The sequence below is a fragment of the Syngnathus typhle genome, linkage group LG8 (genome assembly GCF_033458585.1).
Source record: "Syngnathus typhle isolate RoL2023-S1 ecotype Sweden linkage group LG8, RoL_Styp_1.0, whole genome shotgun sequence".
Classification (NCBI taxonomy): Eukaryota; Metazoa; Chordata; class Actinopteri; order Syngnathiformes; family Syngnathidae; genus Syngnathus; species Syngnathus typhle.
Window position 1 is genome coordinate 5,606,404 of NC_083745.1, and position 26,841 is coordinate 5,633,244.

At 40.1% G+C, this 26,841-nt stretch overlaps 3 protein-coding genes and 1 long non-coding RNA gene across 4 annotated transcripts in view; 2 read left to right on the forward strand and 2 right to left on the reverse strand.

Annotated features, from left to right (window-relative positions):
* LOC133158736 (mucin-12-like) overlaps window positions 1–7,957 on the reverse strand; it is a 102,201-nt gene extending 94,244 nt beyond the window's left edge. Inside the window, exon 1 of the mRNA XM_061286127.1 lies at window positions 7,834–7,957. The gene's annotated coding sequence lies outside the window, so the exon portion shown is untranslated. The remainder of the gene's footprint in view (window positions 1–7,833) is intronic.
* LOC133158737 (serine/threonine-protein kinase VRK1-like) lies at window positions 1,094–7,058 on the forward strand. Its single transcript, XM_061286128.1, has 13 exons — window positions 1,094–1,254; window positions 1,992–2,126; window positions 2,255–2,310; window positions 2,396–2,465; window positions 2,539–2,626; window positions 2,748–2,856; window positions 2,993–3,085; window positions 3,240–3,372; window positions 4,889–5,009; window positions 5,159–5,217; window positions 5,362–5,540; window positions 6,466–6,624; window positions 6,784–7,058. Exons 2-13 carry the CDS (start codon window positions 1,997–1,999, stop codon window positions 6,964–6,966), a joined length of 1,380 nt encoding a protein of 459 aa, XP_061142112.1. The 5' UTR covers window positions 1,094–1,254; window positions 1,992–1,996; the 3' UTR covers window positions 6,967–7,058.
* fancl (FA complementation group L) lies at window positions 7,055–21,723 on the reverse strand. Its single transcript, XM_061286130.1, has 14 exons — window positions 21,420–21,723; window positions 20,919–20,977; window positions 20,760–20,820; window positions 20,159–20,215; window positions 19,788–19,885; window positions 16,602–16,698; window positions 15,008–15,076; window positions 12,556–12,706; window positions 11,740–11,823; window positions 10,190–10,235; window positions 9,454–9,535; window positions 8,704–8,820; window positions 8,155–8,226; window positions 7,055–7,471 (listed from the first exon to the last, which is right to left on the reverse strand). The coding sequence occupies exons 1-14, from the start codon at window positions 21,639–21,641 to the stop codon at window positions 7,436–7,438; spliced, it is 1,251 nt and encodes a 416-aa protein (XP_061142114.1). The 5' UTR covers window positions 21,642–21,723; the 3' UTR covers window positions 7,055–7,435.
* A 1,294-nt stretch (window positions 21,724–23,017) lies between these two features.
* Window positions 23,018–26,841, forward strand: part of LOC133158390 (uncharacterized) — a 72,013-nt gene continuing 68,189 nt past the window's right edge. Inside the window, exon 1 of the long non-coding RNA XR_009715208.1 lies at window positions 23,018–23,347. This is a non-coding gene — a long non-coding RNA (uncharacterized LOC133158390). The remainder of the gene's footprint in view (window positions 23,348–26,841) is intronic.

Here is a 26,841-nt window from a genome sequence, read left to right on the forward strand (position 1 = left end):
TGTCAAAGCATTTTACCGTAGGAAGGAGCACATGACCAAAAAAAAAAAAGTAATAAAGGAAATGTGTAGTGACATCATCCACATTTTCCTCATATTGTATGAAGGAAACACACAAATGCAATACTTGGTTTTTTTTGTAATCCCACCAGATGTTATGACACACAGGGTGCAAGAGGAGAGCCGATGGTGAGTTGGATGGCTACACTGCAAAGCCATTAGCTGACTTGTGGACTAACAGATCAGCATTGATTCCATCCAATACTCTACTCCACACCCTTGTAAAATAAAAACAAAATGTCACCATGCAAGAAAAATATCGTACTGCTTATAACACAGACCATCAGATTTCTATAAAGTATCAAGTTGATCTAATATGCACACAAGGTTTATTTTCATTGCCGGAGGTTTTTCTTTGTTTCAAACGAGACTTTCGGTTTGGAAAGCAGGTTCCTGCAGATCAATAATCTCACAGCAGGTGCACACTGGCAGAGACAACACAGGCTTGTATTTCCTTCTTCTTTCATCACAAATGAACAAGCTTGATTGGGAGTGTGAGAATGTGTTTGTCTTTGCAAGTACTGCATTTGCTCCAGCAGCCACAGTTGTCAGCCAGGCGTGGTATTGACCATGTTGTGCAGCAAATGGCAGATCAGCCTCCGTTACAACAAGCATGCTTGAAGTCTCATATGCGAGCTATTATTGATTTTAGTACGAATGTTAAGTAAGCAGTTTACAAGAGACTGCTTCTGATGATTGTTAGTACTTGCGTTCTAGTTCAATTCATGTATAGACACAGGTAACTTCTCAACACATATACCAATATGATAGTGTCATCTGAAACATTTTTTGGGATGAATTTTAAAAAGACTGGAGACTCCAAGTGCAAAATAAAATGTATCCAAAAAGCTAAAAGATCGGATTTTCAATTATATGTCTCCTTTATTGTAAAGTAGCTCTGTCCACTCTCCACTCCAGAAAGTCAACAATGAGAGTTGGGCGGGGCTTCGGACGCCGCAGCCAATGGGTGTGTCCGCCTTATCCGCTTTTCTATTGGCTCTGGAGTACTTGAATAACATTTCTCTGTCTCGTGATTGGGTGCTATTGTAACGGGAGGGAAAGTTTCAGGAAGTGGTCGGGTCCCATTTTGAACTCCTCTTAGATGTGTTATACCTCAACAGTTTACACAACATTCATACTGAAGCGTTACTTTCTTGCATAGTAACAAACGTAACACGCTGATTATTCCCTCTTCAGGTTGGTATATATTTAACATTGCTCGGTGACGAAAATGTTGCCCAGATGGCTAAGTTAGCTGCTATTTTGACGTGCTTTGGCTATCAAACTACGAATGCTTCAATATTGCAAACGGTACTTAGTCGTATCATCGTGATTGTCAATAGATCGAGATTTATAGCGCTTACCAATATGAAAAGCGCAGTATGCTGTTAACTGGCGATGCTGCGAGTTTTGAATTCACTGTCATATCACTCGATAACAACAGGAAATAACAAACGTCTTGTGACGCATGATTGTAATATCGGCATATCTCCGTTGATTTGGACTGCATGCCATTATTTTTGCAGCCTAAACATAGGGAAATATTTCACAGAAAAAAAACCGATGCTCAAAGATCACATACTAACTCCGATGTCCTCTCCCTGCTTGGTATCTTGGGATTGGTATATGGCATGTGATTTTCAAATTCATGTATTGGTTTTAAAATAGTATCAATAGTAAAAGTCTTGCTTACATTCTGGGCTTCAATAACAAATTGAAAGAGGCATAACATGCCTTGCAATGTGAATGCAATCTAAATGATATCACTAACCATTTTATATCACAATCAGCATATTTTCGTGAGAAAATTGAGCCGCTTGCAGTCATATTTGAAATTTTGAAAATGCATTATTTTCTCACAAGGTACGGTTTGCTTTTTTTTATTGTTTCAAAAACTGTATTGTTGTGATACATCATTTTTGTAATCTGTTCAGTTTCAATGACAGCTCCTCAAAAGAGGGCGCTACCCAAGCCGCTCCCGGAAGACTTTATACTGACAGACCAGGTGAAGAAGAAATGGCGGCTGGGAAAAATATTAGGTCAAGGTGGCTTTGGATTGATCTACCACGGTAATCAGAACAGAGGACGTAATACTGTGCATACCTTGATTTGGGCTTGTTTTTCATTATAATGTATGACTTATGCATGTACTCTATGCAAACTCGTTTTTCCCCTTCTGTCTCAAAATACCTTTAAGCATCCCAAGACATCGGCAGCCCCGTCTCGACAGATACCGACTTTGTAGTAAAAGTGGTGAGTAGCTTTACAATTTGTGGATATGCATGTGTTATTACTGTTAACGCTTAATGAATTAATTTTGAATTGAATCATTGCGCAGGAATACCTTGAAAGTGGCCCCCTGTTCTCTGAGCTCAGCTTCTACATACAAGCGGCCAAACAAGAGACTGGTGAGTACCACCGACCTGTCTTGTAGCTTAAGGATGTGCTGTGGTCTCAATCACTTTTGTCCCCTTGTGTTAGTGCAACAATGGATGAGAAGTAGAAAACTTGAGCACCTCGGGGTCCCAAAATACTGGGGATCAGGGCAAACTGAATATAATGGCCTCAGGTAATTATAAATACATATGTATGTGGGTCTTACTCCGGATGTTATGCTTGACTGGCTTTGAGTGGTGTTCAACCGTTTTTTTCCAAAGGATCTATTTTGTAAAGCTGTTCTTTTTGTTTAGGTATCGTTTTATGGTTATGGAGCGACTGGGCACTGATCTACAGAAAATCAGCGAACGTAACGGTGGCCGATTTAAGAAAGATACTGTGCTCCGGGTTGGTCAAGTACTGGTGAGTTGTGAAAGCCACGTGACTCGCGTCGACACTCCAGGACAGCTTTGCATTGACTAGAGAAGTTCTCAAAATTTTGGGTTTCGAGTCCCTTCCATGGCAGATTTTTGTCATGCCATCTGTTGTTCTCCTTTAGGTGGATATACTAGAGTATGTGCACGAGAATGAATTTGTTCATGCAGACATTAAAGCTTCCAACCTCATGCTGAGTCTTAAAAACCCTCAAAAGGTCAGTTTACGCTAAATCTTTGATGTTTTCACTTTCAAACATTTACTAATTGCCAAATGATGTTAATACTGCATCTGCTGAGAGAATTATGGCAGTTTTTTTCTATATGAAAATTAATGTCCAACATTATTTTTGTTCCCCCTCCGGCGCGTAGCTCTATTTAGTCGACTATGGGTTGGCCCGCAAGTACTGTGTTGATGGAGTCCAAAAAGACTATAAGGAAAATCCCAAGAAAGGTCACAATGGAACCATTGAGTACACCAGTCTTGACGCCCACAAAGGAGTTGGTAGGTTTAGATTACGTCGTAAATCAAGTCTTTTTGAGTTGGGCGTTCATGACCATCATGTTGTGTTGCCTGTATAAAATGTCGCAATAAACCTGTATGTTAATGATTTAGTTAGTACAAAAGTTCTGATTATTATTTACTATCTTTATACTGTATTCTTTAAGTCTCAAAGCTATTGTCCTCGGGAGGGGGGAGCATTTAACTGGCAAATTCCCTGTTTGCAACCTTCTCTTCTCATTCACCATCGATTGTTCCTCCACCGCCTCTGCAGAATTCCCAGAGCTAGTCTCTGTTTAACAACTTACTAATTAGCGGAAGTCATAACCTGCAACATGCTTTCTTCCTCCATTAAGTGGTGACTTTGATGTTTGATTAGCAGGATGCACCAGTCACACATGACCTCCACGTTGGCTAGCACCATCTCCAAGCGGGTCAATAGTGGATGCTTGGTTGACTATCAGCAATGGTGTATGCCTAAAATAATATTGACTTGTCAGCAGTATTGAATTCTAAATTGGTAATTTTGTTGGAACATCAAATAATGTACAGAATCAAAATAACGGAAATCTTAATTTTATTATTATTATTTTTTTTTTAGCTGAAGAACCTTAGGAAGCCTCATAATAATATTTACAAAATAGCTTACATGGTCATTCATGAAGACGAGCGGAGTTTGTCATGTTGTTATTCCAAGCGTTAAGGGCTTTAAGCAGACACTTTAAACAGCCTTCCAACGCTCCTCATTGCCTCCTGATCCTCATTGATCGTTTAGCCTCCCTGCCTGGGCCGGACCATTTAATGACTCGAGCGAAGGCAAACGAGTATTTTATTCACTCAACACATTTTCATTGGAGCTCTTTCCTTTTTTTTAACACTTTCCATAACGGTGCATGCCTCCATCTTCCCATTCCGTGCAAAGATGGAATAGTTGAACATTTATAAATGCCTACACATTCAGTGCTACAAGCCTGTTATGGTGCAGTCAGATTATCAGCATCCCGTTGATTATCTTGTCCTGAGTGGCCAGGACCATGCTTCCCCATTGGACCTCCCTGTTGGCTGGAGAGAATCAATGCCAGTCATGGCTCAAGGAGGAGATTTCTCCCCTCAAATGAAACCAGTCGATACGTAATTTCTCCAAAGACGTGTGACGGCCATTACTGTATTGAGTTTCTAAAACTCCTGGGGCTCGACCCTTCTAGATGGACTTGGTTTTCAAGTATTGATGCACTTCACAAATTAATGTAGATCCATGCAGTTCTTTTCACATACAGGAATATGCAACCACTCTCTGGTTCATTACTTTTTTTTTTTCTTCAAATACTGTATATGCTTTTTACTATTACCGGTAATTCAATTATTTGTAATTGTGATGGATTGAAACCCAATTTGTACAGGAATTTCTGCAATTCTTCATTTTTTTTCAATGTCACACTCGATATTCAAACATTTATTTATACATTAATTGGAATATTAACAATGTATGTAAAATGTCTACTGTTTCTTTTTGCCTAAGCTCCATCAAGACGTGGCGACATCCAGATTCTTGGTTTTTGTCTTCTTCACTGGTTATGTGGGTCCCTTCCCTGGGATAAAGATCTCAAGAATCCAGTTAAGGTCATGGAAGGGAAGGCCAGGTAGGTCCTTACAAACTGATCATATATTACTTGATGGGTAGAACACATTTAAAACACATTTTCCTTGAAAATCCCCCCCCCCCCCACCCCCCCACTCATAATTTCTTTCTCATTCCCTCACTGTTTTATCTCTCCTCCTTGGTGCTTAGACTGATGGATACGCTGCCAGAGTCTGTCAAACAGCTTTCAGTGTGTGGAACCAGCACAGGTAAGCCCACCATCTGAAGTTCCAGGACTTTTGCTGAACCCTTATATTTTAAACAGCAAGACCTGAGACATGAAGCAAGAACAATTAGTTGACTCTGGAATTTGCATATCTGTTTGACGTACACTCTGTTCTTCCCGTCTTTAGATGAGGTGGCTTACCTGCTCTTGTACGCAAAATCTCTGGGCTTCCAAGACAAGCCCGACTACCAGCGCCTCAGGCAAATGTTGTCTACTGGAAAAAAGGACAAACTGGATTTTTCAGTACCGCGTGGAGTCGGGGAAAAGCCTATGTCTAAGGTGCTCGGTTCTCCTGCCAGGGGCAAGGTGAGAACATAACCTCAGGGTCCGAAATGACTGCTGCGATACTTTACTTTTTGGCCAAATTTCAGAGTTTTTGAGTCTAAAGCTCACAATTGTTTTTTTTGTCTTGTGGCAAGAACTCACGCCCAGCGATCGACAGAGTTCAAGAGTTTAGCTTCGGTGCTGTGTATTGAGTGTGAGGTTTCTCCTCCAAGATTGCATTGTGGTTGCTCAAAGAAATTCAGGAGCTTGGGACAAGCTAGATTCTCATGTTTTTGTGAACTCACAAATACAATATAAAATAGAATTATTAAGAGAAACTACCAATATGGTGCCTTCCTGCTCCTGTAGCTAGCCAGCTACATTCATTTGGACTTCCACCACTACCTCCTGAGGGCTCACAAATAAAATCTTTAATCATACAGAAAGTAATATAAATCAACATTTACTCAGGTTTACAGTGCATTCGGCAGTTTGGCTGCTGGTCACAAGTAGCCCAATTTGTGCCACAGAGTCTCTTGACCCTGGGTGAGATGTGACAGTAGAGAGGGGGAGCATGTCTACCAGAGGTGAGCCGTTCCAACACTGGAGGATTCTCCTCCAATTCACAGCAATCACTTGCCGACCCCTCAGGCCACAGTTTGAAGAAGTTGATGACACATACTTTATATCTCCAATTATGCCCCCCTCCTGTTTCTCTCCTCACCGTGTCATTTAATTTCCATGTGAGAGTGTTGGCCAGTTTGACCACCCCTAGTTAAACAGAAGTGGCCATTTATGGGCGGTTTAGTCAAGAGAGGAAATGTCAGCAGAGACAAAGGCCATTCTCGGATTCATTAGTCACCGGCTTCGCTTGGTCCATTATAATTTCTCACACCACACCAGCTGGATTGCAAAAAGTCAGCTTGTGTTAACAATATGAAAAACAACAACAACCTTTTTTCCACAGAGAACAGCAAAAGCTCGAGGCTTCCCCAAAGCAAAGTCTGTAGCCATGCAAGTGGTTGTTGATGAGGATGAAGAAGAGGAGGACGAGGAGACTGTGGAGGAGGAGAAGAAGCCTAAACAAGTGCCTAAAAGATACACACGAGGGCCCCCAGTACCACAGGTATGGTCTAAAAAAATTACAACTATACTTACGGCTATAAACTTACTAAATTACCTTTAGTAAATTATTAATAAACTTATTAACGGACAAATCTGTTGCATGACCACTTCAACAGATCCAAATATTCATGTCGTTTGTTTTTGCTCTCTCCATTTGTAGAAGACTGATAGGGTCCTAAGACCGCAGAGGACTAGGACTACAACAGCTAAGAGTTACAAGGAAGATGACAGCTCGGATTTTGACGACGAGGATGCTGAAGAAGAGGTCAGAAGCAAACCCATTGATCCACGCTACATAAAAGGCCCTCCAAAAGGCAAGAGAGGTCGGCCTAAAAAGGTGTAAGAACGAAACCTTGTGTACGTGTTACGTTGATTGATTGTAAGAATTCCGCCCAGAACCACTCCAACCCCCTGAAATAAAATAATTTGAGTTGAGTCTTTTCTCTTTATTTAATTGAGCTTGGTTTCAACAGAGCAAAGCCTTAAAGTTCCCTTTATAACAAACAATACATTTCACAAGAGGATGGAGACATACAGATGACCTCAAGATTATCAGCGTGAATCAGGAAGTCAGGAGAAGACCCGCATTTGTCACCTTTGAGCATGAGAGCTTGACTCCTGAAGATGTGACCGTGCAAGCTGTTCCCCCCCCAAATGCGTTACAGTCAAGTCTTCATTGCCGCCACCCTTCTAATAGCAGTTGGACTTTCCTCCATTCAACTTTTTCAACACAAACAGTGACTTTCTTTTCTTTGGCTCTAATTAGCTTTTAGACTGTTTCCTTTGGTTGATGTGGAACACACAGCCACTTCTCAGGACTTCTGAGCTGTCATTTTCACAGTAATGGGCTGAAATAGAGAAAAAGCTCCACTTATTAAATCGTCAAATGCTTTACGAAGGATACTTAACAACAATGTCATAAAGTGCACTCATTTCTGACTACCTGCGCTATCAAATAACTTGGAAGGCATACACGCAAGTAAGTTCATTTTTGTCTTTGATTCAATGACACACAGCAATGTTCACTGGCACATACTTTACTCAAGTCAAGTCAAGTCAAGTTTATTTGTATAGCCCTAAATCACAAGCAGTCTCAAAGGGCTTCACATAGACAGAAATTGACAATTATTCTCAAAGCATCCCCTGATCTTAAGCTCCCAAAAGGGCAAGGAAAAACTTAAAAACCCCTAGCAGGGGGAAAATGAGAAACCTTGAGAAGGGACCACAGATGGAAGGATCCCCCTTTCAGGATCACCAGGTTGAAATGGATGCAGAGAGGGCACAAATGATACAACATGAAAATCAATTAAATAAAAAGTGGATGTCCATTTTACTCACTCCTTTATGATGATGGCACAAATAGCTTCAGTGTGAATGCAGCACCTTTTTCTGCTGCCAATAGCCTTTCAGTAAAGAGAAGGCCATGCGATGTACTAAGCTATGCTAATTAAGCATACTGAATATCTATTGACTATACACCAAAGGCCTTTATGAAGGCAGCTGTCAGTCACTTGGCAATGTGCAGGCGTACCTTGCTGCAGTAAGGACACTCTCCAAAAACTGTGTTAAAGCTCTGTCTGCTTGCGGGCAGCACACGCAGCCACTGGAGGAGACAAAAGAGAAAAGACTACTTCATCAAATCGTCACCTTGAATCCGACGTGTCAAGTGATAACGTTTGTTTCAATGCAATACTGCGCACTTTGAAAAGTTGCACATCAAAGTCTCACCGCATTTTCTCAACCTTAACGGGCCTTTTGCTCAAGAAGGAGCTCATTGGAAGCACAAAGCCTGGAGAATTTCGGACATATTTCAAATTGTTAACTTTACATTAGAGTCGTGGGTAAATCTGTGGTTTCTGTGAAATTTTAGTCTGAATTATGCTGACATATATTGTACCCGATTTGGACAATTGCTTCATGATGCACATTTGAAGCTTCATTTTCCCATCATTACATTTTGTAAGTACTCGTCATATTTGATACATGCTCAAAGTGATTAAGTGAGGTGAAATTAAATTTATTATTAATTGGTTACAGCGTGCATATTGTGATTTTCAACACGGCGTGTGTCCCTTCATACCTCATACAGGCACACCTGATGGAAGGGTTGACCGCACCGAGGATCGTTGCACACCTGATCCGGAATAGCGGTTTCAAGGCGATAGGAGTAGCAAATCCCGCACTCCACACTGAACATCTGCGCAGGATTTCAAAATATTCCAAACATCAAATCAAATGTATTCTTTTGTCCTGTGCCTTCAAAAATAAAAAGAATAATGCAGAATAGACTGAATAGAGCCTTTTCTTTATCACAGCTAGCCATTTAACTGACAGTGGCAGACAAAGAAAAAAAAAAAACATCTGGTCAACTAAACTTTTTTTTTTTTTTTTCCTGAATGCTAATGAGACTGAAGCATTAATGGTGGTAGTGGATACAGAGCGTTCTTTCAAGTCAACTGCAGCGACAGGAGGGGAGAAGAGCCACCAGAAAGAAAAAAAAAAAAGATAAATGCTTTTGCGTGATTAAAGTGATTGCAATAGCGCACAGAATTGTGCCATCTTTGTTGTTTTTAATAGCTCGATCTGTAAACAACCCAATTAGAGAAGTTGTTACCACCTCTTCGCAAAACAAAATAGAAAACGCCAACAGACACAATAAGAGACAATAGTGGATATCCGCCCCCTTAAGATTTGACGCTCAGGCAGACACACCAAAAGGAGGATGCATGCTGAGATGTGAAACAGAAACACACACACAATGCTCCTTGAGGTAATTGCGATAGGAACAGACATGTTTGAAATGGAAAAGGGGGGCAAGTGTGTGACATACAGATTTTTCGTGGGTGGCAGGTGATGGGAATTCGATCTCCAAAACATCCTGGAGGTTTTGCAAGACACCAGAGTCCGGGTTCCTGCCAGCAGACAACAGACAGCTCCTTCACACACTAATTAACCACATGCAAATGAGCCTGCAAAGACACTAGGGGACGATTAAGAGACTTTCACCGTTGGTTTAAAAAAAGAAATGGGGTGATGGCACGAGGGAAAAAAAAAAAAAAAAACAAGGCGCATTTGTGCCGCTACTGCGTTAAATTGAAGAGTGTTAGATACATTTACAGTACTTGACATGTGTCATTGTGAAGCAAATGTAACCTGTGGTGATTTTTGTCCTCATCTAAAAACAAGAGTATATCTGCGCCCACATTAGTTAACAATTGGTCAACATTCAACAAAACACTGAATGTAGGGTTATGTTGTTGTTTTTTTCCCCTCACCTTTACAGATGATTAAAACAGCAAACTATTATGGCACTTTCATTTATATGGTGACAAATTAAATTAAAAAGTGTGCTTTGATTTTGTGTATAGTACGATTCATCGACTCATGCAATTAAGATAAAACTTTTTAATTGTTGCCCAGCCCTTGTTAAAATGCTATTTCGAGACCCACAGAAGATGATATTCAAAATAAATTTCCCCACCTTCACTGAGACTGATCACTTTCAAGAATTTGAAGACAGATAAAATAACTAACAGCACTATTCCAATATCAGGCTGACCACTAACCATGAATGCATATTGGCGTTCAGTTTATTCCTCAGCGGAGTCACAACTGCAACAGGAAAAAGGGGTTAACAATTGATTTCTTCAAAGTCACCACCTCCATACCGGCATAAAATTTTACATTGATATCTCTTTTCCCAGCATACATTATTTCCCGATATTACTCACATGCATTCTTATTTAACAGCTTTTGTGAGTGCATGCAGATATGAAGTGGCACTGCTTGCTGTGTTCCACAGGGGATCCTTGTCTCTGAGTAGTGTTCATCACTTTAACTATTCCTTATTCCTACATGCAAAAAGCAATATTTTTGCGCGCCTCATATTTGAGGGTCGCCGCCTGCCTCGCGTCTCGGGCGGCTGAAGTGTGTATGTTTAATATCATCTGAGTCGCATTGCTAGGCAACACGCTTGGCGTTTCATGACCCTGGATTTGCAGAAACAATGGCTGACAATTGATGGGGAATTAAAGAGAAAGCTCGTCGGATGTCTCCGAGGTTGCCACGGCGAGAATGAAATTGTGCCAGAGTGAAAGCTCTGACATGACGGAAGACAATAATCAACGCAAGCACCCCAGCTCAAATCCAAACGTAAGGAAATTGATGCAGTGATATTTCCTTTTTCTCCCCACCTGATGGTGTCTTACTGAGCTAATCTGAATAATAGCCAGCACAGACAGATTTTGCTTTTTTATTACCCGAGTTTATCCGTGGCATGTATCTTATTGTGTCATGACTGCGAGGACACACTACCCTCAGTGGAAAAACAATTCAAGAACATTAAAATTTGCCTCAGATATTGGGAAAAGTGGGGAGGTTAAGAGATGCCTGCCCTGCACACCCTGAAAAAGATAGTGTTATACAGGATAACTGAAGAATGCTGATCTTAACCACTGATCCTGAGCGTAACACATCATAAAAAATCCCCAGCAGTGAATATTAAATAGTCACGCTAACGGAGATGAACATTCATCATGTCTATTCATGTGCAACTGTTTAGAAATTGTTTTGTAGAGCTGCAATTTTGACAAACTCCATCTCCTTGTTTCTTATTCAAATACAGAACTCCATGTTCTTTTTTTCCCCCCACAGTTAATCTAGATATGAGTTTTGTTCTTACTTTAATGGGATTATCACCCCAAACCTAATTTAAAGAATCCAGTTTGTTCACGACACAAAGATTGAATGGAATTGCCATCCGTTCCTAAAAAGGGGACGGCCTAAGACATTATGCGTAGTTGATCAATACATTATCCAAAATGCACCTCCTTTTTATCCCTTTGATCGTGTTTCAACAGCATTGAGTTGCTGACCGTTTATCAGAGGATTTTCAAGGACAGCTGAATGAGCTCTGGAATGAGTGTGATAGCGTAGGGACAGTGCATAATTCACCGGTGACTAACAAAGAAGACAAGAAGAGACCCACCGTACGTTAGGTATTCACTATTATGTCATTTATCGCAAGAATTTCAGGAAGCTTAGGAAAAATACAGACTTTAACACTCAATATATAATATGTAAATAAGTGTTACTGTCGGAATGGGGTCCGACTGACCGTGCTCGGCTCCCAGCAGGCAGCATTCTGGTAGCATCCTTGGGTGTCGGGGATCCACTTCCACTTTAATGGAGACATTGTTTCCTGCAGAAACATTTGAATACTATTTTTTGCTTCATATATCATATTATATGATTACTTTTTTGTCAACATTTTTACTTACACAAATAGATAATAGTGATAGACAACGTTAGGGTTTACAGATTATCTTGATCGTATGATTATGTTGGAATGTAGACTAGAATTATTAACTTTGTCTAAACCTTTTACCTTTTCTTGACTCTGAAAAGTTGAACCATTCAGTTGTTGAAACTTTCCAAATGGTGTGGAAACATTCTTGCTCAGTTAGTCATCTAAAATGCTCCACTAGTTTCTGTTTCCACGACCTTGTAAAACAATGAGCTGGGACCCTCCGCACTGATTAACCAGTTGCTGAGGTGACCACCAAACATGTCCAATGTCACCCCCACCCTGCTTTCTCTCAATAAATACTCTCTTGCAAGAATCCAAAGTCAGACCTCATTTACATGTTTATTTTGTGTGTTGTGTGATATTAACATTATTGATATATTCTTTTCACTATTTCAAGTTATTATATTGTGATTGCAATAATGGTGCGCCTTATAGTCCGGTGCGCCTTATATATGGACAAAGTTTTAAATTGGGCCATTCATTGAAGGTGCGCCTTATAGTCCGGTGCGCCTTATAGTCCGGAAAATGCGGTACTTTTTTTAGGGCCGATTATTGGTGGTTAAGGACAACGATAACCAATAACGGCCCTAATAATCAGGCCGGGCAATAATTGGTGTTTGTTACCGATAGCTATTCGCCTCATAGTGTCAGAAAGACTCGGCTTTTCTGGCTCCAGAATCCAAGTCTTTGCGTCAACCTCATCAAGAACATCCCAGAACTCAGTCAGAGCCTCTATGACCAGCAGGAACTGGCTGTGGAGTTGGTTCAAAGACGACTGGAAAATCAGAGAAGAAGCAGAAATCAATAGAGCATTATTTGACTCAAACGAGTAACGCAAAACAGAAATCAGCGAAACTTGAGGCAGACGCATTAACGTGGAAACGGAAAGCTGAGAGAGGTGCGGGTAAGCAATACAGATGGTACGAGTGGGAAAGAAATTAGAGCGGGAAAAAAAAAAACCCAAAAAATTATAGGTCATTGTGCCAATACAGTGCACACAATTAAGCATCGTCCAGGTGCTGAGAGCCTCTGCAATTACAGCCCAATTAATGCCAGTGGCATGATTATGCTTCGCGCTCACGATAACTATGCTAAGCCCAGTTCAGGAAGATTAAAAAAGAAAAAGAAAGATAAGCGCAGGTAATTGAATTCTTCCTGTAGCTAAGACAGCCGTACCAGTGGAAGTAGGAATTTAGTAAAGCCTCAACGTGAGCTCCAGTTCCCTCAATACTCTTAACGGTAATAGCTACACACAAGCTATTACACTTTATTGAGTCAATTACAAAACAATAGGTTGAGCATTTACATTTTCATGTTGGTATATGTGAAGCTTTATCTATACATAATGATAGTGCGGCAAGAAACTGTACTGCCCTTAATACACATGAATTTAAATGTTCCAAAAGCAGCTTAAGCGATACTTGATTTCTGTTTTGCGCTCAGTTTACACACAGTTAAGGAAAACCAAATATGGCTTTTATGAGGTTGCTGCCTGCCCCTAAATTATTGGACTAATTCAATTGTGTTATTTTCCGTACTGCAGTAAAATGTTTGTTTCCTTCTTTGACTAACAAAGTGCAAAGCCCTCTTTTAAACAGAGTTGGGAAAAAAAAATTCTGTATTTTGGCGGTTGGCAAAAAACTTTTGGTGCATCCCACCACCTTCTGAAATAGGGTATGGGTCTGCATAATACAATGTCACAGCTTCCTATTAAACACTACTCTTTCCAAAAACTAAAATAAATCTTTGTAAAAAAAATTCATTTTCGAACTACTCCACTCCGGACGGCGTTACAGAGCGCCGTACGCCAACCGGAGTCAAATTCCTTGTTTGGCATGCACAAACTTGGCCATTAAAGCTGATTCTGATTTTGTCACTCCATCAGTACCGATGGAATGTCCACCTCTATTAAAGCTGTCCAGAGGTTTTGTGGCAACAAATCAGGCTGTTGTCCTTTTTGCTAACCCTAATCAATCTCTGAGGTCGCTACTTGAAGTCACCACAACAGGAGTTAAAACCTAATCTGAATTTTGATTAACTCAAAACCCAAGATATAAACTGCACTGTGGGTTACCTGTGTATGATCGAGCATTTAAATTGGAGTAGCAACCAAACGTATAATAATATACTGCAAAAAAAAAAAAAAAACCCTCATTCAATTAAAAAACGCAAAAGCTATATACAGCACACACTGTTAGATTGGGATAGGAATTAGTTGTTAATTTCTGCCCTGAGTAGCACATCTTGGCCCTGCAACAGAGCAAGCAATAATTAGTCTTTCAAATGAACATGTCAGGACTGTCGACAGACAGGCCCTTCCCCCTGGCCTACACTCACGCACACACACACACACACACACTTAGCCATCACTCATTAGACAAAAAAAAATGCACTTGGCATAGATGTGCATGTACGCACACAGAGACAGCACAAAGACATACGTGCACACACACGCACACACACACTTCATGTTGTAGTGTGGGAGAGATCCATCACCAGCCCAGCAGGCAGACAGGCTCCATACGGTAGCGCTGTTCTAAGCTGGTCCTCACTGTATGCCTGCCATGTAACCCCCCCTCACCACCACACACACACACACACACACACAAACACACACGCACCCAGTCAGTCCGTCCTACAATTTCTTTGAAAATCTGATAACAATGCTTTTGATATTGGGCAGTCGTCGTTATGAGGGACAAAACAACCACTGATGTGAGGGGCGAACTGATGAATGAAACGACAATAAAGAGGAGCCAATTCAGTTAACAATTCAGTTTCCACATGAAAACAGCTGTATAACAAGTAGCTTCATTTGACTATCAAGAATGACCGTCAAACGCTATAGACTAACCGTCCTCATTCAATTTAAATGCGGAAGAGCAAGCGAGTAGAATATGTTGAAAATGAAAGCTGATAAAACAATCATTGTACTGTGGACACGCGATAACGAGAGAGAAGTCAAACATGAGTTGATTCAACAGCAGCCTTTGAATTGATGAAGGCTGCTCAGATGAGGCAAATTTCCTTGGAAGAAAACCAGAGCACGAGTGTTACCATCAATTCATTTGCATACCTGCGGTGTCCATTTTAAGTCAAGGGGGACAGGCAGGTCAGCTGAGCATTCAGGAGCCTCTGCCGGGTGCTGTTGACGTGGAAGATTGGTCCGTTAAGCATATCAAATTAAGAACTTGACATTAAAGACTTGAATTGAACAATACACCTTAAAATCATGTTAAATATATAAAACATGATATAATATTAAAAAATAATAATAAAATCAATCAACTCAACCAACAAGATGTCCAATATTGGTTGTGATAAAATTTGAAATGAAAAACGTTTAAGTGGATTTACATTCCGACAACATTTCACCATTGACTTAAAAGGTGGCGCTTTAAAAAACAGTGCTGCTTATTTCCAGACAGTAAAAGTACGATAAGCATGTTTTGCATCAGCATAAATACAATTTTCTCTCCCTGAAACTTTCCACATTTACCCTTGCTTTCCCTTCCCTGTCATCCGCAACTCCTCCAGCACTGTTTCGCCCCCTTGCTGTGCTAAATGAGGGATGACCTGGCGCAAGATCGGGTGGAAGAAGCTGGAAGGCAGGTACGTATTTTTACAGTTCCAGAAAGAAGAGTGTAAATGGCCAGGTGGGCAGGTGGGCACAGAGTGGGCTCTCAGCATCCTCCCTTGTCCCAGGTGGATGTCAGCTGGGCTTAGGTAAGCATCACCGCATCGCGGTAAAGTCAAACAAATATCGTAAATCAACAGCTGCCTGTGCTCTTAATAAGTGCCATAAAAAGCCTGGCCATGAACCGATAAAAAAGTGATATTTGAAGAAAGAATTAACCCACCAAAATTTACTTAATCTTTTTTTTTTTCATCCAGATAAAAAAATTCAATAATAAAAAAAGTATGATTGTATTTGTAACGCTTGAACCATTTTTTAAAATTTAATATTTATGTTTTGTGAGATTATATCACATGTAATATAAGTGAAATATATATATCGTATATAATACTAATTTGTTGGATGCTTTGTTGTAATGATTTTGAGATTTTGCTATTAGTTACTGTGAAGTTCTTTTAAGGGCTTTAAAAAAATCAAATTGTAATTTGACAATACAAGTGATGCTACTGTCTATGTTTCCAAGACTCTTAGATTTAATAGCACCTATCAAGAGAATTACATTCAAGTTTTATTATCCTTCTCCTACTATAAAGGGTAACAACGCATCATGTCCGAGATTCCTTTCAACCATTTACAGTAACATGGTTGTCACTGTCCATGCACATATCTTAAAAGCAGCAAGTAGTGAGACGCAAATGTAGATAAGACTAAGTGTACTTGCTTTCTCTGTTCATAGAGAATCACTTTCTATCTCTGTGGAGATGTTTTATCTGTGCTACATCTCACTCACACTGGGTTATCAAGTCTCTACACCCTCTCCAGTTTGCCCCAGATTTAAGGGCCCAGATGTAAATCGCTGATTTGTTATCAGCAAATTGAATGGCCCATATGTGGTAAATGAAGTCAGACCTGGATCTGGATTGGCTGAATATCAACATCAAGATGGACCACGTTCCATGTGATAATGAATTATTTTATCAAGAAGATGACCTAGTCATCAATGCCGACTGTATGTGTGTTTTTACACACTTACCTTAGATTTGAGGTGAATGGTAAGAATGTGCTGCCGTCCAGACGAGTCCTCGGCTTTCACCTTCAACGTTTGAAACTGCGTGTCTATGAAAAGTAGTCTGCAGTTTAAAAGAAAACACAAACACGACAATGTGAATGCTACTACATTAAGGTGCAGATATCATGTCTAAATAATATGTAAAAATGTATTTTTGCGAATTTGCGTTGGTTCCCTTATTTAAAGTCACTGTCCCACTGAAGAATTGTGAGTGCGTTCTTGTCAAGGTTCGTTCAAAGTCGCCAAACGGTCGCCAGACATTCCGCAGCCGTTCGACTATACTTTGGAATTTTGAACATAAAAAAAATGATCAGTCAGCAAAATTGATATTGCTGGAAAGAACTAGCATTGTTAGCTAAATATTTTACAATTCAGTGTTTATTTATATCCCAATGAATAAGCTAAAATGTGTTTTTTCTTTTAAAGACTGTGAAGCAGCATTGACATAGTTCAGCTACTTTTGTTAAAGCTTACGTTTCTCTTGCACGTAGCTTCGGTGTAAAGTTAAATTTTCTATAGAATAGTTTGTAGCTTACTTGACTACATTTTCTAATTCAGAGCATTTGCACATTTTCGTTAAGCATTGAACCCGAGGGAAAAAAAAAAGAATAAACTAATAAAATCACGCGTCTCTGGATGACTTTACGAGCGAGATCACGGTCGCAGGCTATGCTCGGCCTATAAATTCGACCCTCCTTCCTGAGCTGATTACAACCTGCTGAGGCGGAGGACACTGCACTGATCTGTCCCGATCATGCACCAGCACTACAGTCAGATTTACTGCCCTGCCGCCGCTGCTTCAGCACGCTATGAAGGACTCGGAGCTTCCCCCTTTCCAGTCCAGTTTCTAGTCAACTGAAACTTTGAGACAAAAGACTGATCTAAGACAAAGGAATTGTAGAGTCCCTCCTCAAGATTTACAGTACCTTACAAAGTGTGGTGAGCTTGACGTGGCTGTATATTTGCCAAGGATTTATGGAGTGTGTTAGAGAGGAGTGATGGGAGCAGTGTCCCCAGGGATGACATGCACGCACCATCTTGGGAAAGTGATGGAATGATGGCCGACCATGTCCGCGGCGAGTACCTCATAAATGTGACCGTTCAATCGCACGCTTGCGATCAAACACAAGTGAAGGGTATTCACATTGAAGTCGACACATACAAAATGCACAATGTAATGAGGCCAATTTGCTTCTCTTTCTCCACCTCTTATCCCCAATTGCTCCATATCTATTGTATCTCTATATTTATCTTCAAACACAGAATCCTTTTTTTTTTGTGATTCACACACATCCTTGTCTTTGCGGCGCTTTGATACCGATAGCGGTGCCAGATGCTGAAAGTTGATAAATATAATCTTGCACCAGAAGACAGCTTCTGTGTCATGATAGCTTAATATCCTCGAGTACTCATACACAAATAGTAGTATAGAGCAATAAAAAAGCCATTACACTTTACAGCTATAAATACACAAATCTGTCAAGCGAGAGCATTTAATAGATCTGTCCAAGTGAACAAAGTGACAAGCATCCGAGGGAAAAGAGCTGACACTTAGTAAAATCCGCTAATTAAATGATTGTGGCTTTACGAAAAGAAAACTCCAATCCAGTGACATGACACTTTTGTCATGGCACCAGCAAAAGGCCCATCATATCTTTTGTCTCTTTTGAGATACCAGCAGAAAACGGCACATAATACGAGCTAAACGAGGGAGGGTGGTACAATTTTGCAGACTCCAAAATAGAGAAAAGTAGGATAAATTATACTTCACATACCACATACAGAGCCACAGCACAAACTCTTACTTCAACTTATATATATTTGTATTTCATTTTTACAAAAGGACTGTTTAGTTTTTCCACAACCAGTAGTTGTATCAGGAGTAAAAAGTCTCAACAGTGCATCACTAACACACACCTCTTCTTCACATGTTAGCAGGAACGAGTTACGATCCCTACTTGGCCGTGATGGAAACAGCGTGACAGTCAGACATCATGCTGGGAAGACTGATGAGACCATCCCATTTGCAACCCCACGGCCAACCGAGCTGCTTCCAGATAGAAACATGCAAATTTGTGCCGGGGTATACGCATACTTGTGTACTGTATGTGAGCTTGACTTATGTGTGTTAATTAAAGCTATAGTCACAGGCGGGCCGGGCCGCCAGGGTGCACGCACATTTCACGATGTGGCGACTGAAAAAAAATAAAGGTTGTAAACATACAACCAGCCAGGTCTAAAAGTCGCCTTATGTGGTGAATACAATGTAAACAAAGGTGGCGAGCTATTATGTCTAATACGGCGAGGCGATCAGACTTCCGCTGCTGACTTTATCTCCGAAGCCAGGTAAGGGGTGATCTGGGGTTGGGGGGGGGGAGTGAGAGGGAGAGACAGAACAACTCATTTACCTGGCCCAATCAGCAGACAGAATTACATCTAAAAACCCCTAGTGGCTATTAACACAACCTATGCCAATTAAGACACTAAGCGACTCTCAAGTGCTTTGGAGATTGAGGTCCACTGTGTATAATGCCTCAAATTTCCAGCATATCTTCCCCCTTCTATTAAAACCTGAGAGTCTTCAATTAGAGCTATTTGCATTTTACTAATATCATAATTGTAGCTGTGGTCATTAAGAGCAAAGTGGAAAATGACTATAGTAGCCAAGGACTAATCCATGCAAGAAAAAAACAAAAAGTCTCCATCTCCATTTTGCAGCTCAACTCCTCCTGAGGAGAGAAGTCATTGCTGTCACAACACGTGTACTGACAGTTATTAAATGTGACCGGACTTTAACTACAACTCAATAACTAAAAATAAGGAAGTCATTAAGATCCATTTGTTAGCGTGGAGTTATGTTGTTGCAGGGCACCCAATGAGAATGTACTACTCGGAGAGCACATCAGCGGATGTTAGTCCAATTAAAAACACTTTGACACAGTTACAAATAATCAGACCTCTGGGGAGCACACACAAAAACTCCCTATCGTTAATATCATAGAAACAATTGACTTATTTCCTTAATAGCTCTATCTTGTGTTATCTTTTTGTTTCAATAGAAGCTCCCTAAATAGCCAAATCTTTGTTACTGTTAAAATTCCACTGTCTTTTCTTCCAGAAAGGGTTTTTGCACATCCTATAAAAACTCACTTGTCCCACCCAAGGGTTTCCATTTCCAAGATGAGTTGGGAGTAGTACTGTGGAGGCGGAATTGAGGCGCACATTGGATGGTTTCTTAGGCACACTTCCTGCAATAACAGGGACGACAATGACGGCACAGTACAATGCACAACACTTTTCACGCAATTATTTACTGTAATAAAAAAATAAAATAATCAAAAACACAAATATGGTCAAGCTGAGACTGGGTCAGTAAGCATAAAACAATAAACGGGTTATTAGCGGAATGTAATATTCATGTACGTCTGTGCCACCAAATCGATGTTATCAATTGCGCGGGATTCCCATGAACAACAATGTCAACAAAGCATCGCTAATCAATATATCATTGCTCTGCTTACCAAGACAGTCTTCAGTTCCAGAATGAAACTGACAAGATCAGTGGACTGATGCAGTCTCTGCAATAGAAGGAAGAGACATCTTTGAATGGCAAGATAATAAAGTGACACATTTTCTTCTTCTTCTTCCTCAAGCCAGCCATTCAAATCAAACACGTGTTTGTGATTAATGGGGGCTGCCACCTCCTTTAATAATTAATGATAGCTTAAAGGCTGCGAAAATAATGAACTTTGCAGCCCGAGGTGAAATATCAATCTCATGCAAATAACCCTGAGGGACCACATAACAAATAGGGACATTTTCCAGGCGGTGTTAATTAAACAGTGAAAAATATTTTTCTCAGCTTCTGAGTGAAGTGTGCTTGATGGGTGCACAGGAACAATGGCAGGTATGACACAGTCAACACAAAAGATGTGAAATGACAATCAAAGATTTTGTCAGTATAGTAAGTGCAGATTCCCAACCACTGTGGATTACTGTGCTATAAGAGATCATCAGATGTGCATGTGGGATTATCTAATATCAAAGTACTAGTTAGTCTACTCATATAAAATAAGTGCCTTGCCCCAATAAAGGCTGGGAAACATTATTGTAGTGTATTACCTGCTTTACAATGTGTTCATAGCCATTTATGAGGTGTTTTAACTTCCAACAGCAATGCAACCTATAAAATAAAATGCATGTTTAAACCTACAGTTAAGGCATCAGCAACAAAAACAACAATAGTGTATGCATCAATTGTATGAACGACATCATACATACTTGGCCTTTTTGAGTTGGCGATCTGGTGGTAGATGTATTCTCAGTCTCAGGTCTTTGTCCTATTCATAAAAAAATTAATTAAAAAAAACACGCTAAATTACATAGTCAATTTAAAAAAAAAAAAACAAAAAAAAAACGACAACATGAGTTTGCAAATTTGTTGTTTACACAAACTATTTGGCGTCTGTATTTCCAAAATGAGCCTCATGTCTACTTTTTTATTCAACTTGACTAAGAAGTGTTAATTTACAAAGTATTTTAATGGCCATTTATTTAGTTTATCATCTGTCCTTAACTCTCATGCATGCACAGACATATATATTAAATACGCTTGAAACTGCAGTTTGCAGCTTTTAGTAAATACACATACATGTATGATGCAAAATCGAAAGGGGGAAACCGGGGAACAAATCTGCAACCTTTGCGGAGCAGTGCCACTATACTTGGAGCCAATGTGCATTGTTTTAAAACGTACTACTGATCTGTCTTCACTCCACCTACATGCACAGTGATGAATCCATCGTAGATCGTTTTCTCCACGTTGAGGGGTAAGAGAATTGGGTTATCGTTTACCAGTATAGAAGCCATCAAACATCTGTCAAACGCTAATGCGACCTGTGCCACCAACTCCGTGCGCCTGATTTGTCTAATGCATGGACTAAACTTGGACACTTTAATAGTTTCACTTTTGTGTTGAAATAAAATACACTTCACGAGTAACATACGTTGTTTTAACTTTCAAATAGTAAGCGGAGGAAATAACCTCGGTTTCCGCTACCCTCAGCCAAACAAACATGACAACGTCACCGGGTTGCGTTCAGGAACTCAAAGGAAAATTGTAAAATACAATATTCCCTCGTTTATCGCGGACAATTGGTTCCAAAAACCACCCGCGATAAGTGAAATCCGCGAAGTACGGTCACCAACAAGAAGTACTGGGCAGGCTAACAAGTTAGCGGAAAGATGTTAATTCACGATTGTGCTAACACGCGAAAAAAAATTAATTTGGAAAAAAAAATCTGCAATGTAGTGAAGCTGCTATAAACGAAACGCGAAGTAGCAAGGGATCACTGTATATTGACTTGGACATTGTCGTGACTCGCTTTTCATTGACACTACACTACATAATCTGTCGTATAAATTTACACGTTTAACCACTTTTGGGGGGATGGATTCAAGTCTCTCTGCAAATTGTTAAACATTGTCCAAATGTGTCATGTGAGTGACTGGCGAACAACTGCATGGTTTCTCTGTCTCGTGCCCACTGTGAGTCTCCAGCTCACAGGCCCTATAAACAAAAGGGATGAATGTATTTTCTCTCCTAATCCATGAAGGTGTAGATCTAAACATGTTTGCATGTTTTATTTGTGCAGATGCCCATGTTTGCAGATTCAATGGTATAAAATCTCAGATTACATTACAATGTACTGTTTTCAAAACATCCTCAAGTACTCAAAGTAAGCAAGCTAGCACTGCTGTGACGCCTCAATAAGCCACCAATTATGTAGAAATACTCTTAACTAGTATTGACAGACCATTTAGACATTTTAAACATAAACTGGAGAAACAAAAAGTATATTTCAGGTAATCCGACTGACTGTTGTCTGTCAAATTAATTTTATTTTTATTTTATTTTTCTTGAAAGAAAGTGGGATTGGATCGGGCGTAAATTCAAAACACCCTTTTTAAACACATTTTGGAGACACAGTATGGAATACTTATAATACAATTTTGAATTTATTATTGATAGCTTCACTGCCAACTGCCATTTGGTAAAAGTGGCAGCTTTGCCACCCAGTAAAACTGCCTATGGTGTCAAGTTTAGAAAACATTCCTATTATTATGCCCTTAAAACTGAAGTTTTACTCACAAAAATACAGCTGCAGTGCAAAAATTAAGTAAGATTACATAAACTTTATAATTAAAATCATGATGATCTGCATTAAATGTAATTATGCAATCAGGTTGACAAACACTGACAGGATATTCTTCAACGCGCACATTAAATTCAACATACTTAATATGTATCAAATTGCCCATTCAACTGTCGAACCATAGCAACTACTTATTTTTTTTTCCCGTCAAGCACACCTCCAGTTCGCTTTTAGCTCACATTACACCCTGAATTTGTAAGCAGAGATTTGGAATGTGTCAATGTGCTGTACAGAGCCAGCGAGAGGCATGCTTCAATGCATGCTTGCCACACACAATGTGCCCAGAGAGATTGATGTTTTTGTCATCCACCTGCTTCTAAGCTGCAACAAACAGCCATCTGATGCAAACAGAGGAACCTAGCTATTCAGCTCACAAACAAAAGAGAGAGAACCTCACAGCCCCTTTTTGCACATCTGTTCTGGAGGAATACATCAGCTTTCTGACTGTGGCGCACACTGGGCTCGAATGATCCTGAATGCAGTGTCTGGGATTGGGTAAGTTGCAATTTTTTGGTTCTTTTAGGGAAATTAGAACAATCAAAAGATTTATTTCACAGGACGCATTGAAATGTAGCCTTAGGGAGAGCTGCGATATTTTCCCTCCCTCTTCTTTCACAGCCTTTCTCTGTGACTCACTCTTTGGAAAGAAAATCTACAAGCATGCAGCATGACTGGCTTTCATGGCATTCCGGTTGTGAAAAACTGCAAGAAAATCTTAGCAAGAGAGGATAGAAGAAAAGAAGCAAATGCATGTAAGCAGTGGGTGAGCTCTCTCTTGTCGTCTGCTTCTGGTTCTCTGACCGCTCGCACGTCCTCTGTCTTCACTGCTGGGCTCCTTCTGCGTGAGAGGGAATGATCTATGGTGCTTTGTTTATCACTGGCCATGGTCACTTCTCTGGAATGCAATTGGCTGGAACTACACCGTCTGGGTCCTTCTCTCTCTCTCTCTCTCGCTCTCTCGCCTCTCTCTCCCTTTCTCTCTCCCCTCCGGTTCCTTGCTGTCTTTTGAGGCAAGAAAAGAACGGGAGTGTCCTAGAAGCATTTATCACTTGCAGTCCTTTTTTTTTGTCATGGTGTTTGGGCATATGCATCTGAATGATAATGGCACATGTTGTTCCTGGGAATTGATTGATTGAATGGTTTAATAGATTTAGTAATTTGTGCATACACAATGATATATTACTTTCCTTCTGCAGCATTTTGAGTTTGTTCAGTATTTTAGTATTTATACAACCAAAAACATACTGAGAGTCTCTCAAGGTAAGATGGTTGCTATTAAATATTGCCTGGCAAACCCATTTTCACTTTACTGCGTTCCATGCTTTTTTTTTTTAATTCTATGTTTGATTTATAAAATTTGAGTGAAGCAGCCATCATGTGTTTGCAGGAATATTTAGTGGTGTCGTGCGTGCACATGTGTGCCTGTGTGTTTCCAGATAAGTGGGGAGGACAATGCGTGAGCCATGAGGTTTTAGCCATGAATTACGGGTCTCGTAGAAAGGTTTCTATCCAGACTACTAACTGACAAGAGTTGATGGGATTACAAGGGAGCGTCTGTCTGCCCTGGCCCCTCACTCCTCAACCAGTAGCTGACCCGAAATGGAAAGTTACTTTTGGTGTGTGTGATGGTGTGTATTGAGTTTACACCACAAGCAAAACTTCGAAAGGTGCTACGATCATTTCGACTCAGTGTCTGTTCTCCAAGGTACAATTTACATTAATTTTCCCCATTGGTATAATTAATAGACTGAAAGGTATATTTGAGCATGAAAGGAAGCTGGTGCAATCCCAGATTGTACAACTGTCATTTCATTTACTGTGGTGGAGTATAATGGATGTGTTCCGTCAGAAAACTAAATTGCAGCAACTACTAATCTGACACATTTGGGATGTTGAGTGTTGTTTGAGAAAAAAAATCATCTTAAAGTATAGGCTTCTATTAGAGGAAAATACATTAAAAAAATAAATAAATAGTAAAGTAAATTGTCATTTCCTCACTGACCTCTGATTAATTCCTTCTAGGTCAGAAAACTAATGAAAATGTGTTTGTGGTTATCCTTTCAGTTTAAAATGCATCAAATCATTTTTTTGGGGACATTTTGGGGAAACCAAACATTGCACATCTTACAAGGACACTACACAAGTCAACTTGAGTGTGTGAAGTGAGTTTGTTAGGTGCCCACGATTGACTGTATGCTTGTTATTGTTCCCTCCTGCTTTATTAGCCAACATTAGCGTCTTCTGTTTTGGACAATGGCAAAATTACATCAGCCAGGAAAATCTATGAGGTGAATGGAGAGCACAATCTGTCTTTTGACAATCCTTCCACATCCCTTTAGCCTTGTGTGTCTATGCATGCTATTTGTTAACTTGCTTATCCTATTGGCTTTATTGTTGGACATGCTCCTGTGGAATGGCTGCAATTCCACAATGTAATTGCCCTCTGAATTTAACACTGCTTTGAAATAATATACAAGTTTTGGGGTAGGGGGTGAAATAGCCTGCTGTGATTCTCCATCTGTGCAGGATTGAAATGGACCATCCTCCTTTACCATGCTGGCCTAGAATAAGCTTCACTTTAAAGGATCAATTCTTTTATTATTGAAGTCAGTCTCAGCAGTGCAGGATAATACATTCTACATTGATCCTCTTCACAAAACAAAAAAAAAAAACACTTTATTGCCATCCCTTCCAGCAAGGCTCACATTTAAAAATATATGTGGCACAGAATAAAGATTTTACAAAGTGACTGGAGGACAAATAAGCCATATAAAAACGAGGTATTCATATTTTAGAGGGAAGGAAAGACGGCAGACAATAAGGATTCACATTTGCCAGCAGGCGTTTTGAATATCATTACCAGCTTTGGAGAGAGAAATTGAAATCCTAAGCATAAATAAAGTACCTAGTAATTAAAAAAAACTGTGTCGCAGCACCAAAGCTGTGATTCTCGACTGCAGAAAGTCTCCGCGTGAATCTACCTCGATGGACATGCGCCATTGGTAGTGAACTTTGACCTGTCTTGTGTTTATCACCCATTTGAAGTCATTTTGAAACGTACGAGTGTCACATCATACCTCGACATGCGGTATTTGCCATCAATGTCTCTGTATTTCCATTTACTAGTCATTTAAGCATATTTAAGATGAGCTCGGATTGTGCTATTTGTCTTTCCAATCACATATAGCTATCATGTTTCAGCAAAACGGGCTTTCAGAACACTCGAGACCCTTTGCGGTCTGTGAAGCAGCCACAAACAGCTTGACGCGGCTGTATCCCAATCAAAGCCTGAAGCATGAGTTCCAGACTCTTATTGAACAAATTTGTGCCAGCAGTTGAGGACTTTAATGATCTGGACCCACTGGGGTCTAGTGCTTCACGCCTACAGGCTAGCTACTCGATGCCCAATCAATTGCTTTTTATTAAAATTGTTTGCAAGGCAACACAAATCCATATTGGTTTGCCTCCGACTCAGGACGCCCGTGTGAAATATGTGGCTGGTATTTCTATATTTTTTTTCCAAATGAATGCAGAAAATGATTGTTGGATATGCATGAGAATCAAATACAGGGGCAGTGCTTTGACTTTATTGGAATATCCATTTCAATATTGATTTTCATAAGAGATGCATTTGTGATGATCTTGTTTTTGCTTCCCTCTACGGGGCTGAATTACATATCATATCATCCCTGGTATTAAGGCCAAATTAATAACATAAGTAATTATAATACTTATGTCTAATGATATGCTGCGAGGGCCGTATCGATTCCGTCGAGATGCATCTTGTGGAAAAAGCTTGGAGGGTTGCCTGACAACAGGCGCTGCCAGCGAGCTCAGCCCGGGAGCGTCTGCATGTAAAATAAGATCAAGTGGCGAATACAAGCCTCAATCTCCATTTCATGTCACTTTATACTTTAAATCTAATTGTGGTCAATGATTAATCTCCATTATCTTTTTGTACCTGTTTTCTCATAAGGTGCCCAATATGG

Coding starts and splice junctions, on each gene's coding strand:
- LOC133158737 (XM_061286128.1), top strand. CDS start 1,997: ATGACAGCTCCTCAAAAGAGGGCGCTACCCAAGCCGCTCCCGGAAGAC. Junction 2,127..2,254: donor CTTTGGATTGATCTACCACG/GTAATCAGAACA, acceptor AATACCTTTAAG/CATCCCAAGACATCGGCAGC. Junction 3,373..4,888: donor TGACGCCCACAAAGGAGTTG/GTAGGTTTAGAT, acceptor TTTTTGCCTAAG/CTCCATCAAGACGTGGCGAC.
- fancl (XM_061286130.1), bottom strand. CDS start 21,641: ATGTTACTCGTGAAGTGTATTTTATTTCAACACAAAAGTGAAACTATT. Junction 8,821..9,453: donor CTGCCACCCACGAAAAATCT/GTATGTCACACA, acceptor AATCCTGCGCAG/ATGTTCAGTGTGGAGTGCGG. Junction 8,227..8,703: donor ATCAGGTGTGCCTGTATGAG/GTATGAAGGGAC, acceptor TGTCTCCTCCAG/TGGCTGCGTGTGCTGCCCGC.